Here is a 16,885-nt window from a genome sequence, read left to right as displayed (position 1 = left end):
ATAGTGATTATGGCACTGTACAGGGTGTCCCAAATTGGTATGTTTTGCAGAGCATGCCGAAAACTAGAGGAGATAGAGAAAGGTAGTTAAGATGTCATGAGTTCTTTTTTCGTTAAAGTAACGATTGTCCAATCAAATCATCAATAGCTGCCTACATTAGCGAGATACAGGGCGAATATTAAAAAATGTCGGAAACGACAGAGTTGTAGATCTTCTTTATTAAAAAAAAAATAGAAAAAATTTCGTTTAAACTTTTAATAGATATACAGTCCGTTTAGTGTTCGATTAGAAACACCCCAGTGAAGGAAGGGCTAAAATCGGCAACATTGCTTATGAGAATGAGTTGCATGAGAATGAGTTGATTCAAGTGTGAGAAGCGGAAAAGCAGTATTGTCATGTATATTGTGTACTCGTATATCTAATTTATAACTCAACAGTGTGTATTATAGAAGGGTTCAGTGACGTACAAAAATATTTTTAGGGGATCTCATTATGAAAATATAATACCAACTTATTTTTTTATATGGGACGCGTACAAAAGAAAAAAGGTAAGCCTAATGTAATGTAATTAAATTTAATTGTAGAAGATATTGCGACCATTTCCAAAATTCTTATAATAAATATTAAAACAACATATAAAAAATATTTCTTTACCTGCATTGACGCAATTCCTACGAAGCAATGGAGAATATTATCGAAAATAGTTTTTTCGCTGTTAGATAGTATATTCATTAGATCAACTCCTTTCTTGGCCAATATGTCGCATGATTTTTTAATGGATTTAGCGAAAAGTGGAATTTGCATTAGATCGCCCAGCATTTGGTTCCATTGGCTTCCCATACCGGAGTAGACAAACCAGACCTGTCTTTTGTTGCCCATATAGTTCTGTAAAATAATTAATTCCCTTAGCCTTAGTAAATAATTAATAGCCTTATTAGCCTTTCCGATTATTATTCCGATTTCGTAAAATATTAATCGAAAAAAAATATATAATAATAGGACTACCTATATTATTTTATAATAATAATTTTATCAATAATGTTCTGAAGCTATTTTCTTGTATAATTTTAACATTATTTACTATTTTTTTTAATTGGAACCATTTCCACGAAAAAATACTCTTACGAAAAATATTTGTGATAACTAGAGAGCGGAATATATGCAACACAACATTACCAAAATATGCGCATATATATGCATTACTTCTACTACAAATATGCAGGTATTTTTTCTAAATTTGTCTAAATATGCAAATGCATATTAAAAATACTCAAAAATAAAACAATATATTAAGTCGTAAGATCTTCAGAAAAGTTGCCTTCAAAAATACGTACAACCTTCCTCAAACAATCGAAGCCCTCATTTTTTTCTAAAACATTTTTTAATTTATTTCTAATTGTAATACCTGTATTTCCGGGAATTTTTTGACAATGAGCAGAAAAAGTGTTAACAAGATTAACCGAATCACTTAATTGTAAATTCCTTTGTTCTAATGACTTTATTAGATCTGGTAAAAAACTAAAATTAACTTTTATGAACATAAGTTCTTTAGCAATTTGTACGTTACTTAAAGAACAAAGTACGTTACTTAAGCTGAAGAACAAAAGCGGAATTGTCTACAATTTGATGGAGTTTTGTATTTTGATGCTTCTCTCTATGTCCGTCTTTATAGAAGTAAAAGCGAATTTGTCGAATAAAAACACTCTTTTCAGAAAAATTTCTTGTGTGGGACATGATGCTTTTGTTTGTCAGTTCCTCATTTAAAAAATGAAATGTGAAATTGAATGTAACTTACGATTTTGGAACAAGCCTTGCAAAATACTTTGTCTCCACTTAGCTTTAACTCGGGAAAACACTTTATCCAAGCACTTTTTGAATGGTAGACATATTTAAATTTAATATATACCAATCACTTCAAAAACACTAAATACGATACAACGTTTACTTTAAACAAATGTTGGCCGGAAACTGACAAAATAATTATTAGACCCTTAAAAGCAGGTAGGTACCTACGACTTGCTACGCTAATAAAATAATATTTTTCTGGGAACACCCATAATTGTTAAATTCAGGTAGTAATGGGAAAGTCCAGATAGATAATAATGAACGATAGATAGATAAATAACGAGCTCGTTCATATCGAAGTTATAAAATTCCAACTAAGAGAGGAAAATTTTAAACTTTTATATAATTTATTTTTAAAATATGCAAAATAAATCGTGTTTAGCTTAAATATGCAATGTTGTGTTTGTTGTCTGAAAATATGCAATATATGCATCTATATGCACTTTGCATATATTCCGCTCTCTAGTGATAACGCTCTCTAAAATACGAATAGCTATGATGATTGCCGACCTCCGCCGCGGAGATGGGCACTTAAAGAAGAAGAAGTGATAACTTATCGATCTTGCCTCTAATTAATATATCTAGATTTGAATTATACTGACCACTGTCTCAGATTTAGTTTCTTCTCCATCTATTAGTAAATATCCACGGTAAAGATGACCTTGGATTGCCTTGGAGAAGAACTGGTGTACCAAATTATAAAATTCTGGATCCTTTTGTTTCTTCTTCAACTAAAATATGATGGATGACATTTAATACACTTTTCTTATAGCATAATAATTGGTTTAAACTTAACAAAAAATAAAATGTCATAAACAAAATATTGACCTTGGCTCCTCCAAAATATTGGTCCACCGAACTATAGAAGAGAATACCTCTATACCTCTATACCTCTACCTTTTATAGAAAAATATTTAAATAGACAAAGGTACATACAAAACGTAAAAGGGCAGAACTTTACCTGAGCTAATAGAAATGTCATTAGCACGGCCAAAATTTTTTTCTTGAGAAGTTTTTAGAGAAATTAAAGTTATGTATTGAATGTTTTATATTAATCTAATAAAATAAACGGATGTTTAACAAGATAAAACAATAATCTTTTGGTACCTTACAAGATGAATAGTGTACAGTATATATCGCTTAAATTATAAAGTAAGAATAAAATGTTCGTTAAAGATGGCACTATGCCAGAACCTTTGAATAATATTGAAATGTGTTCTAAATCTCAATAAATAGAAAAAGACTGTATGATTTGTACACACTTCTATATAAATCAAAACGGCAACAGGTGTATGTTTTCAAAAAAACTGATAGTGTGTAAAAACTTTATTAAACATCAGCTAAGTACTTTCAGCATATCAAAATGCCATCATCAGAGCTTTCGTCTTATAGGTATAAATACCTCAAAAGAAGGGTAATTGTTGACCAACACATTACAAAATTTAAAATTGACTCGGGGCTAAGCCTCTAGTCATGGGTAAAAAACCATTAAAATATATAAAATATCACATTGATGTGAGTACTACACAATGGCTACCATTTTACATTGAACAGCTGTTACTGTTAGTAACAGCTGTTCAATGTTACTGTTTTTACTAACAGTAACAGCTGTTCAATGTAAAATGGTAGCCATTGTGTAGTACTCGCATTAATGTGATATTTTATATAATTTAAGGGTTTTTTACCCATGACCAGAGGCTTAGACCTCAGTGCCGTTTTATCCATTGGACGCTTGGGGCGGGCGCCCAAGGGCCGGGGCCCGAGAGGGGCCCGTAGGGACCCTTCCTTTTATTAATAACAAATTAAAGTCCGCTAAATATTCGAGGACCATATTTTTTTAAATAGAGAAAAAGACTACGAAATACCTGCGATTTCGATATGGTCTGATTTTAAGACTGATAAAAATAAGAACTATGACAACTTTTAAACCAAAGAGCGATTCCTTAGAAAATTGTAAAAAAATGTATGAAGCTCTATGGTTACATTAATAACAAGATCATCAGTTGGAGTTAGATGGGTTATCAGTTAAATTGGAGTTATAGACGCTGGCTTAAAAGAGCAAGTAGAAGGCGAAGCTGACTATTGAGTAAAGGTCCTAACAAGAGTTGTTGTGACCATTAAATTACTTGCTTCTCAAGGACTAGCTTTTCGTTGATCCCATGAGAATTTAACGAGTCGTCATAAGGGAAATTACTTAGTTGTCTTATATACTTTGCTTTTGACAACTTCTTAGCTCGGCATTTACAGCGGAAGCGAATAAAGAAAAAGGTTCAGTTAACTATCTGTCTGACCAAACTTGCAATTAATTCCTGGAAGCGATGAAATCAAAACATGTAGAAACTTTTAACGCTGTAAATGCTTTACTTAAAAACTACGGATCCATCAAACAAATTTTTCCAGTTAAGCAATAATAGAGACAAAAAATCAGCAGTTAGAAGTGAAGCCAAAGCACTGCATAATAAAATGGATACCTTTGAGACAGGTTAACTTAAATACTCTATTGACACTGATTTGGGCAAGGATTTTAAAACGAGTGAATGCAACAAGCAAAACGTTAGAAACTGTGGACGAACGTGTCAATTGGAGTAGAATTATTGACATTTGAGCTTTGTTGGAGACTTAAGAAATAAATTAAGCAAAATTGAACTGGAAGCCAAAAATATTTTTTTTTGAAGGCAATAATCTCAAACATATTCTATAGAATTGGCCTTCAAAAAACAAAGAAAAGAACATTTTTCGATGAAGCAGTTGAAAGTAAAACAATTTTAAAGGGACAAGAGATATTCAGAATTGAAGTACCTATGTATTTAATGTTATATGCCACAATATTTCTCAAGATCTTTTAAAGAGAATATAATGCTACAATGATGTTACATAAGCTGTTAGATGTTTTTTTACGCTAAATAAAGAAGTCAAAAAGTGAATTAATATTTTATGCGAGGAATTTAAAAAAGATATTGATGAAACCAAAGAGAACTTGCATAACGAAATTATTCATTTTATAACGTTATGCCAAAATTTGAATAAACATTTGAAAATTTGGTGTCATTTGGTTGGCAACTTTTGCCAACTTTTAACTTTACTGCAAGTTTATTTGATGATACCAATTTCTAATGCGTCAGGCGAGCGGTCGTTTTTGGCATTAAAAAGCATAAAGATACATATATTGAAGGTAAAAGGGTCAAGAAAACCTAGACGCACTATCACTATCGTATTATAAAAAATGAAGAAGTGGAGCAACTTAATTTTGATAGTATTAATATGGCAGTTTGCTAACGCCTAGTCCAAACAAAAAGTGAGATAATTTTTGTCTTATATATTTTTTAGAATATGTTTTGTTGTTTGTCATGTGTTGTTCTGTAGAACTTTCTGTTTTTGTTTTATATTTTTAAATTTATTTTTTGGAATATGTTTTACGTTTGCTATTTTTCTCGTTTGTTTTAAAAATATTTTTTTTTTAATTTTTAAAAATGTATGGGTTTTACAATAAACGTTTACAGTTGATGCAGGTTAATGCATGCGTCTTTTTGTTAAAAAACTTGACAACGAATAGCAATGAAGGGGGCCCCTAAATCTCTAGTGCCCAGGGCCCGAAGTTAGGTTAAACCGGCAATGTTAGCTCTGAGACAATTTTAAATTTTGTAATGTGTTGGTCAACAATTACTCTTTTTTGAGGTATTTATACCTATAAGACGAAAGCTCTGATATGCTGAAAGTACTTAGCTGATTTTTAATAAAGTTTTTACACACTATCAGTGTTTTTGAAAACATACACCTGTTGCCGTTTTGATTATTAATCTCAGACCGACGAAACATGAAAATTCACACAGAAGTATTGTACTGAAATTTCACTATCAGGGAATACTAAACTAATATATCCACACAAGATTAAAAAAGAGTGATATCTAGTCCATAATTGAGTCTCTAGTTGTCTTACCGTCTCAATAATTTTGTCAATTCCTTCTTCAGTTCTGGTTGAGGCATTCAGTAAAACAGGGAAAGCAGGTTTCTTAAGAATCTTCTCTTTTGGATTAGCCTTAAAGACAGCGTGTCCAAAATATGAGCTTATTCCCAACCCGTTGACAGCTACATAAGTTGGTTTCCACTTTTTGTTTTCAGTATTGACTTGGAACTTTCCATCAACCAGTGCCTTAATATCTGGGTTGGGTTTGCTGTAATGAAGCGTGGCTGGAATGCAGTCGCTGTCTAGAGCTACAAGAGCGTTTACTATTGAAAATAGAGAAGATGAGGCTTCAGCGTGTCCTGTGATAGTTTTGACAGAACCGACTAAAAGAGGTTTTGGTCTGTCCTTGCAGTATACTCTTGCTAAGCCATTAAGTTCTCGTTTGTCGGTTTCCTGTAAATAAAAAAAGTGTTTCAGATTTTTTAAAGATTATTTGTTAAATTGTTATAAAAGACAAAGAAAAAGTAAGAGCTTTAATTCTGATCAATTCAATACACTTAATTTAAGGATAACGTAAAAGGTCTGCCACCGAGCAATGGAACACTTGGGTAGGTAGGTGTACCAAAAAAATTGATCAAGCTAGTAAAAATGACACTAAAACTCTATTGGCTACGGGTATTTCAGATCAATTTACGGTTGCAAAAGGCTTGAGACAGGGAGATCGTTTATCCACTACATTATTCAACTTAGTGTGAGAAATTATAATCAGAAAATGCAGCATGGTGGTAAAAGAAACAATCGTGAAAAATGAGCACCAGTACATGGCATTTGCTGATGATCTAACAATCCTAGCTAGAACCGCGAAAGAATTAAGACGAGTTGTGAAGATAATTTTTGAAGAGGCACAGAAATATATGATCATGGGAGGGGCAGAAGAAAAACTAAAAAGAAGAATTTAGTGTGACATCTGTAAGAGGTAAAAGCTATAGTTCTTAAAGGGTGGACAATTTTTAATACCTGCGTGTAGCGTTCGATGAAATTGGAATAGAATGTTATTGATAAAACAAAATATTTCATACAGAAATACTGATACTTTTCTATTTAGATTTCTTACCTTTACTCCGCATCCATAAGTTTCTAGATACTCGATATCATTTGGCTTAATCCTACATTTCTCGTAGAAATCCTCCAAAAACTCAACCATATTATTTTCATCGACGGCCATAAACCGGTCTGCTGTTGTTCCATCAAACCGTGTAGCTATGTGTTCAATACTGGCGTATTGTTTTCTGCATTCAGAAGATTTTTGAATAACTAGTAACACAACTCCTTCACTACGCGCATATCCATCAGCTACAAGAAATGTGTAATGTTTATTATTTTACAAAAATGTTGACTATGTATATTACATATATGTGAGTCTATTTCAATTTAGGTAAAGAGAAATAAATGCATTTTTCGACCATAAGCTTCAGTATAAATATACATTTTGAAAACTCCAGGGGCACAAATCTGTGATTAACTTAATAGTCATTAATAGAAAAATCCACCCAAAGCAGATTCTAGATATTCGAACTTTAAACTCAGCAGGCGCAGGGAGTGTACACAAACTAGTCCTAGCAAAAATAAGAATGAAAATAACACCAAAACATCTTATACAGGAAATCACCGAGGAAAAATTCAATGTAGAAATGTACCAAAGGAGGCTAGCACAGAAGATACAGCTGAAACAAATAGACGACATCGAAGATATAAACGCGAGCTGGGAGAAAATTAAAAACAATATTGAAGAGGCAGCAACAGAAGCTCTAGGAAAACGCAAAGTCATACTGAACAAAAGAAACAACAACAATGCACCATGGTTCAGAAAAGAAATTAAAAAAATGTAAAGAGAAGCGAGAGGCCTACATGAAGTATAAAACATCAAACACTCCAGAATCCAGAGACACCTATAGAAGAATACGAAATGAAACACAGCAATTGGTAAGAAGAACAAAAAATGAACACTGGGAACAGTTTACAAAAAGGATGGAAAGCGACTTCTATGGAACACAAAAACAAATATGGAGATTCATAAGAAACCAACGGAAAGAAATGGCAGAATTGAAGGAATACAATAACATACCAGCAAACGAATGGGAAACATACTTGACGGAACTGTTTAAAGGAAAGGAAAATAATAATCAAAACAATAACCTACCTAAATTAAGACACGAAATAGAAATCAGTTTTCAGGAAGGAGAGATAGCCATAAATTCACTCAAAAACAGGAAGTCATCAGGACCAGACGGAATAACCAACGAGCTTCTAAAATACGGAGGAGAAAGTATAACCCTAGATATGACAAAACTTATACAAAAACTAATATTGCACTGCAAGATACCAGACACATGGAGAAACAGCATAATGAGACCAATGTTCAAGAAAGGAGACAAAGAAGACTCCAACAATTATAGAGGTATAAATCTACTGAACACCGCACTTAAGCTAACCACAAAAGTCCTAACCAACAAAATCAATAAACTAACAACTTTATCAGATGAACAACAAGGATTCAAATCCGGAAGATCCTGCGTAGACGCCGTATTTGTACTGAGGCAAATCACAGAAAAGGCCATTGAGTACAATAGACCAGCATATCTATGTTTTATAGACCTGACAAAGGCTTTCGATCGCATCCAAGTCGAAGACGTCTTACATTTACTGTATAGAAGAAACATACCAATCAAAATTATACAAACCATCGAAAACATCTATTTTCATAATCGAATACAGGCAAAGATAAATGGAAAACTTACGCAGCTTATACCAGTACAAAGCGGAGTCAGACAAGGTGACTCATTAAGCCCACTGCTCTTTAATATAATAATGGACGAAATAATAGAAGCAGTATGTAAAAGTCATGGTTACAGAATGGGAAACAAAGAAATCCAAATATTATGTTATGCAGACGACGCCGCAATAATCGCCGAGACAGAAGACGATCTCCAAAGATTAACACACATCTCCAATACAACAGCCAAGAAATACAATATGATAATATCAGCAGAAAAAACCAAATGTATGACAACGTCTAAATACCCACTACGATGTAAAATCGAAATTGATGGGAAAATAAGAAAGCAGGAAGCAAGGTTTAGATATCTGGGAATAGATATAACCAGTTACGGAGATGTTGAAGAGGAAGTACGACAACAAAGCTTAAAAGCAAGTAAAGCGGCGGGATCTCTTAATGACACAATCTGGAAGAAAAAACACCTAAGACAAGACACAAAAGCAAGAATATATGGGGCAGCAATTAGACCTATATTGACATACACGGCGGAGACAAGGCCTGACACATCTAAAACGAGACGACTACTAGAAACAACAGAGATGAAAATACTCCGACGAATATCAGGGAGGAGTCTGTTGGATAGGGAGAGAAGCGAAAACATACGAAGAAACTTGTATGCAATGTAGAAGACATAAATGGATGGGTGACAAAACGGAAACAGGAGTGGAACGAACACATTAGTAGAATGGCAGAGGATAGGATAGTACGAATAGCACGAGATAATTCACGGAATGGACAAAGATGTATTGGCAAACCAAGAAAAATATAGTGCGATAACTTAAACAATTTAGGAGGCTAATATTTAAGAAACAACAGGCTTTAAAGCCTACATACAAGAAGGAAGAAGAGAAGAAGAAATAAATGAAAAGACTTACAATCAATAATTTATTCTACCACGAAAGACCGGTCTCTTCTTCTTCATGTGCCATGTCCTTTCAGAACGTTGGTTACCATCATAGCTATCTGAATTTTATTCACTGCCACCCTAAATAGCATGCTTGTATCAACACCATACCAATCTCGCAAGTTCTTCAACCATGAGTTTCTTCTTCGTCTTGGACTGCGTTTGCCTGCTATTCATCCTTGCATAACATTTTGTAGCAACCTATATTTGGGACCTCTCATTACATGTCCGAAATACTCCAGCCTTCTTTTCTTGATGCTTTTTATAATCTCAGTAGTCTTGCTGAGACGTTCTAGTATCGAGTTTCGAATCTTCTCCACCCAAGAAACTTTTAAAATACTTCTATAGCAGCACATTTCGAAAGCCTCATGGTGATTTAGATCGATTTTGTTCACAGTCCAGGATTCGACACTATAAAGTAAGACCGAAAACACGTAGCAGCGAAGTAGGCGGATCTCAATGCCAATTTTAGGTCTCTGTTACTCTACATCACCTTGGACATACTTCTAAAAGCTTCTCTGGCCTGCTCTATCCTAGATCTAATTTTGCCGTGACTCTCTGCGTTACAATTTAATTGATATCCAAACTAAACAATTTCATTAACTTGCTTAAGTTTGGTATTATTTTCACAATATATACTATTATGCTCTGTATTTTCTCGCTGTTATGAGATTGATTAGCATTTTATTGATTCAATTAATTAATTAATTATTTTAATTGCTACTCATGGAAACAATACCAAAATTTAATAAAAAAATTTCCAATAAAATATTCTCAGGGCTAATTGATTTTAATGTATCACCTTCAGTTTGTGGCTTATAGTATTTCTCGTTGCTTACTTTATCCAGGACAGAACAGGGAAAATTCTTTTTTTCTTTCTCCCCTTCCTTATACTCTTTAGGGCAGTGATTCCCAAAGTGCTCCAGGTGGACCCCCAGGGGTTTACGAGTGACTCAACGGGGGTCTACATTGGCGTGAAATAAAAATGGGGGTTCACAAGTTGCAAGTGGGGGTCCATGAAAATTTTATAGCGATTTGGTATTTATTTAAACAAATTTGTATTTTTTTGTTGTAAAATATCAATGGAAAAATAATATTTTAATAGTAGTGACTCAAAAATGATATTATAATGCATCATAACAAGTTATTTTGATTAAAAACAAGTTTTTGATCAAATTTTATTGTAGAAATCGTTAAAATACCGTTTTTTACATTTTCTTCCATTCCTAAAACACATTATGCCTTTCGATTTGACTGAAAATTTGCCCACAGATACCCAAAACACAGGACTTTAAGTGGTTAAAAGAATTTGTATCGTTTTACAATACAAAAAAAAAGAATGTGTGTGTACTTTGTACGCACATAAGAAGTTATACTTCTAATATTATGATTTCAACGAAATTAATATACTTAACAGGTTATTTGTATTTTATTTAAATATTAAACTAACTTTCTTTACCTACCACTTTTAAAATTTTTTTATTAAAATGATACCAAAAATATAAAAAAAAATATGAATCGTCCGGAATTTGAACCCGGGACCTCTTGATCTCCGGTCACACGCTCTACCACTGAGCTATATTCCTTTTGCTTTGACAGGTTACAAGATTTCTCATACATACTGACAAATTTAATACAAAAATAATTTAAATATACTTATTATTATTATAAAATATCTTATTCCCGAGGAAGACAAATCCAAAGACACAAAAATTATAATAAATAATACATTTACTAAGAACACTAATATATCCTTTTATATGATATAATAAATATGACTTATTTGCGCTGACAGCGCTGATACATAGGTACATATCTTCAAAGATTAGCAACGAAATACATACTGCCTGGGTGCGCATGGGCCGGGCATTATAAAAATTTCACTCTCGATCGTAAAGAAGTATAACTTCAAAAAATACGTGGAATAATATCAGAGTCAAAAATATGGGCATCTACTGTAGGTACAATTAATTCGGAAAATATCGACCATACGAAAAAAATCGTTAAGAAAATTATAATAATTATTGTAAACACAATTTATTTGGATTAATTTCAGTTCCTATACCATTTTTGTCGAAAAGTTGAGAATTGCGGTGATATTGAACAAAAACCACTGCTATAAAATCAATCAGGGCTTATGCTCGCGCTTTTACCGCATACGTACTACCTGAAATATTGATTTTAGGAAAAACATGAAAGAGATCAAAATTGTATAAAATTTAATTCTCTCCATTTTTGTGTAGATACATTTTTGTTATAAAACTAATAATAAACGAGATAATTCAATAATTAAGCTGTAACTGTCACTCTTTCCCCCATAACTCAGTCTTTACACTTGTTGTAGAAAAGTAAATATGGCGGAGATATTGAGAAAAAACGGTTCTTCTTTATTTGCGATTTTAAATTTACACTACTATTGACCCCCTTAAGATTAGAAAAATAGAATCTTGCTTGGGTATCTCGGCATGCCAGATCAAATGCTAACCCGACTGTACTATATAATTTTGACTCTTCATTGCATGTAACTTTTCTTGTATTGTAAAACTATACAAATTCTTTTAACTATTAAAGTCCTGTGTTTTGGCTATCTGTGGGCATATTTTCAGCCAAATAGAAGAACATGCATTTTGGGAATGGAGGAAAATGGAAAAAACAGTATTTTTTTAACGTTTTCTACGCCAAAGTTTGATCAACAACTTGTTTTAAAACAAAAAACTTGTTATAATGCCTAATAATCACATTTTGGACAACCCTTCAAATAAAACATTATTTTATTAATCGATTATTTACGATGAAAAATGCAAATTTGTTTAAATAGATTCCAAATCACTGTAAAATCGCTTGAAATGATATTTTGAGAAAAGAGAAGACGAAAAAGACCTTCAATGTCTTATTTTTACCCCCCCCCCCTGTTTTTCATTGGAAGTGTGGTAAAAATGAAATGTAGCAGCAGGGAGTCCACCGAAACCAGTATATTTTTTAAAGTGGTCTACGAGAAAAAATAGTTTGGGAACCTCTGCTTTAGGGTGTCGGATTTGGGTTTAGTTTAGCTACCTACATATTATCTATTTCCTTTCCATTTAGAGAGGTCACGTTCCATGTCCCTGTTCCTATTTGTTCTGATTCGTCATTTACAAAATTAGTATTTGATTTTTCATGATTGTTATTACTACTACTACTACTTATCCTACCTATACTACCAATATTTCCACCACCCATCCTATTTATATTTTTATGTTTAACATTTGAGTTTCTAAACCTAATCTTATCACTAATCAAGTCTATACTTTTATTTTCATTGTCCAGTGTATTTGTAATTTCCTTGTTTTCTGATCCTTGTCTGGCCTCTACTTCGTCGCTTCTCTGTCGCTCTGCTAGTTTATTGGACTCGCTACCTCCACTACTTTTTCCTCATTGTAGTTCCATCTCCATTCCTTACCATCCACTGTAATTTTGTTGTACCCAATTTTCACTGTTTTTTCTTTATCTCTCATCTCCCTTGCTTTGTCTCTTAGAGATTTATTTTTTTCTCTCTCTTTTTTTCTAAGGTCCTCTACTATCCATATATTCTTGGGTTCAGCATTCTTTAGTTTGTTCCTATTTCGTATAATGGCTGTTTTTTCTTCTCCGTTTCCTAGTTTTATTAAGCATGTTCTAATTCCAATCTTACATGCTCTCTTAATGTTAATATTTACTCATAAATGCTTTCCAATCATATTTGCTGCTCTTTCTTTCAGTGCTGCTGAATCGTCAGTATCTATTTCTAACCCACTAATAATTAAATTATTTTTCCTTTTGTCTTTATCCATTATTTCTATTGTTCGTTGAAGTTCTTTTGTATCTTCTGTTATCTTTTTATTTTCTTTTTTAATGAATTCATTTTCTTCTATCAAGTCTTGTCTTTCCTTAGTCCATTCATTTTTCATTTTTTGGATTTCTAATTTTAGACTATTTATTTCTTCATTATTTTGTTTTATCTCTTCTTTTAGTTCTTTTGTATCACTTCTGGTCTCCTTATTTTCTTCCTTCATTTCTGTTTTTAAGTTATTTATTTCTGTTTTAATCTCCTGCTTCAGTTCTGCTAATATTTTCTTTATTTCATCCATTTCTTGTTTTTCTTTGTCTTCTTTTTGGGGTGGTATTATTATTGTTGACTTACTTTTCTTAAATGCTTCCTCTTCGTCAAAAGAATTATCATGCTCCGGTTTGCTCCTTTTATTGTTCATTCGAGTGGGATTAGGTATACCCGTAACATTATTTTATTAAAATTGGCGTCAGGCAGTGCCTGGCGGAGGAAATAAATATACTCAAATTCATATAAATTTTATAAATATTATTTATTTTTATACTATACCATAAATATAAGATTCAAAATGTATGCTAAAACTTTATTCTTTTGTCAAAATTTTCTTATCTAATAAAATTAATCTTTAATTCTACTAGCTCCTTTTTCTTTTAACAAATTTTCATTTAAATGATTCGGTAGATTGTTCTTATTATTAAAAAAAACAATATTTAATTTACCTTTTAAATAGACTCTTCTATGAATTAATGAATGAAAAAATTATGCTGTAAAAAATTGGATGTAATATACAACAACTCTCTCCTTTTCACAAATAATCTGACTAACCTTTTTTTATCTTCTTTACTCCTTCTCATTGATTGTGTTGTCCTCGGTTCTCCCACACGTGCTCCTCGGATACTGCTACGGTATTTCTCTTCCAAACTGTTTCACAAATAAAAAGCAGCACTCGCTCGAAATCTCTCCTCTATTTAGTCTCCGACTCGATACAAACAATATCAATCTTTACAATTACAAGATTCTTTCTCTCAGCTCGATATCTTGTGCAAAATTGATACAAACCGGCTACTCGTTCCAGACAGAAACTGGAATCTATTCGGACACGAGGATATTGTACTTCTCGACTCGATCACGATTTCGTCTCAACAGGAATCTGCTTACACGACCACCAAATTCAGCACTTTACACAAAATTACTACTTTTCAAACTGGATTGCTCCTTTCCGATCTAAATTACACAGTCTTTATTTATTACTTATTATTATATTAGAGAGATATCGCAAAGGCTAACGTTAATACCGTGTCAAGACGTAAATAAGGGATAACGATCTATTTCAACACAGGCATCAAGAGAGTTATCGCAAATGTTGTGGGGCGGGGTTTAACGTTATTATGACAGCCTACTTTTGGGATTAAATATAATCTAGAAATTAATGTTGAGGAATACTATAAATGTTTTTTGAAGTTATACTTCTTTACCGGCGATAGAGGGTGAATTTTTATATGGTAAAACCTAGCAACCGGGCGCATGCGAATTATAACTTTGTTCTGATTGGATGTTCAAATGACATGTCAAAAATTATTCAATATGGCGGCTGTGGCACAGCTGTAGTTAGATTATTTATGGTTGTTGCGTTTTAAAATTTGTGTGAAAAGAAACAACAAACAAAAGTTAGTTAATAGTTATACTGCCTTTTTAAATAGTTTTCATATACCTATATTTTTGGACTTTTGGACTATTTTGGACAAGGAAAACTCATTCTAATTTGGTAAGTAGTTTTCATTATAATCATATTGTAATTATACATTTGGATTAGGTTGAAATACATACATTTATTTTCTGAAGAATGCGGATTTTAGAGAGAAATCCCAAATTAGGTTCGATTTTTATTTTTAAATTATGATTTTTTGGCGTTGATTTATTTATCTAGTAGGTATGTAATGCTTTGATTTACATACTTAATTTGATTACCAACAAAAGTTCTACCAATCTTCATCTAATATATTGTTTTCTTACTGTTTTGTTATATTTTTATATTTTCTTCCACAAAATTTAAACTACATAATTTAATTTTCAAAACAACTGTCAAACAGTAAAACGTTCAGTTACCGTATTTTTCCACATGATAAATAATGTGGGATTGGACGAGTGAGTCTACGCTTCGATTACGAATCAAAGCGCCACGAAATTCACGGGTTCAATTCCCGATGTAAGTTTTATTTTTTTTTATGCATGTTATGATTGTAAGTATATTTGTTATATAATTTTTTTTTCAGAAAATGCGTATTTAAAATTTTTGCCAACAATTATTATCGTTCAGAAATCATTTTTTCTTTGTGGCATTTTTCAATGTGTTTTGTGTGCGTTTTATTCTTTTATTTTTTTAAATTTTTGGTATTGTCTTAAAAATCACATAATATGTAGTAGAAGTATAACTTCTTACGCGCGTACAAAGTACACACACATTCTTGTTTATTGAAAAATGAATTTGCATACTGAGCAGGTTGACATGCATTTTAATTTTAATGATTTAATCAACAATAAATATACCTAAATAATGAGTATAAAAATAATGTACAATATCTGAATAACTAATATCCTAACCACAAAAAGTAGTCTATTGCAGACAAAATAAGAACACTCGTGTTTTTCAACACAGGAAACAAGATGATGCACAGTTTTTGCTTTATAAGATTACGATCTTTGAGCAAGTACGTTCATATCAAACAATGCCTCTCTCGTTCCAAACCCAAATATTGAGAAAGTTCTTGACAATATTTGTCAATTAGTGTATTGGATATGTAATTTAACATGTTAACAATTACAAAAAACAAGGGTTGCCCGAACTAATCTTGTTCTAACTATAATTAATTAATAAAATTAAAAAATGCAATTTGTTATATATTTAAAAAAAAATTCACCCGGACAGATATTATTTCAGATTTTTTAGGTCATTCTAAACAAAAAAGGTATTTTGTAATTTTTCTGTAAACTTGATAGCTTTCTAGTTATAAACAATTTAAAGCTGAAAAAAGAATGAAAGATGACGATTTTCAAGGCTCAAAAACATAAGTAAAAAATACCCGTTTTGAAATTACGAAGTACCTAAATTCAAGTTAAAACCTTATTCTATCAGTTCTTGATAAGTCTTTTGGACTTATTTCATTCTGAAACATTGTTCTTTACTTATTAATGCCCGGCTTCCCCTAAGAAACCTTCCTCATTAACAATTAAAAAATATGTTTTAGAACAAAACATGTTTAATAGCTATTTGTATAACAAGGGAGGAAAGTGCTACTTTTCCTCCCGAGAATGAAGTTTACTGCCCGACGCGTAGCGGAGGGCAGTAATCATTCAAGGGAGGAAAAGGCACTTTACTCCCATGTTATATATATGGTTTTTCCACCTTCCTCAAATAACAAGACATTTTTTCATTTTTACTTAATTTATTTATGTAACTAACCAACAAAATTTATTAGAACTAAAACTAACAAGTAGGTACAATATAACTGTCAACTGTCAAATATAAGTCAAATTATTAATGTAAACAATGTTAAATCAGAATAACAATTTACTGTTTTTTACCATTCTGCA

General features: G+C 32.1%; 1 protein-coding gene across 2 annotated transcripts in view; it reads right to left on the bottom strand.

The window, feature by feature from the left end:
• Positions 1 to 16,885, bottom strand: part of LOC114328490 (fatty acid synthase) — a 147,638-nt gene that overhangs the window by 117,605 nt on the left and 13,148 nt on the right. For both annotated transcript variants that reach the window (XM_050661743.1, XM_050661742.1), the window contains exons 5-8: positions 6,864 to 7,102; positions 5,783 to 6,202; positions 2,448 to 2,576; positions 655 to 885 (exon numbers count right to left, since the gene is read on the bottom strand). In XM_050661743.1, the coding sequence (XP_050517700.1) occupies positions 655 to 885; positions 2,448 to 2,576; positions 5,783 to 6,202; positions 6,864 to 7,102 (1,019 nt within the window). The remainder of the gene's footprint in view (positions 1 to 654; positions 886 to 2,447; positions 2,577 to 5,782; positions 6,203 to 6,863; positions 7,103 to 16,885) is intronic.

The sequence above is a fragment of the Diabrotica virgifera genome, chromosome 9 (assembly GCF_917563875.1).
Source record: "Diabrotica virgifera virgifera chromosome 9, PGI_DIABVI_V3a".
NCBI lineage: Eukaryota > Metazoa > Arthropoda > Insecta > Coleoptera > Chrysomelidae > Diabrotica > Diabrotica virgifera.
Note: the sequence above shows the minus strand (reverse complement) of the source record. Positions and strands in the feature narration are given on the sequence as shown.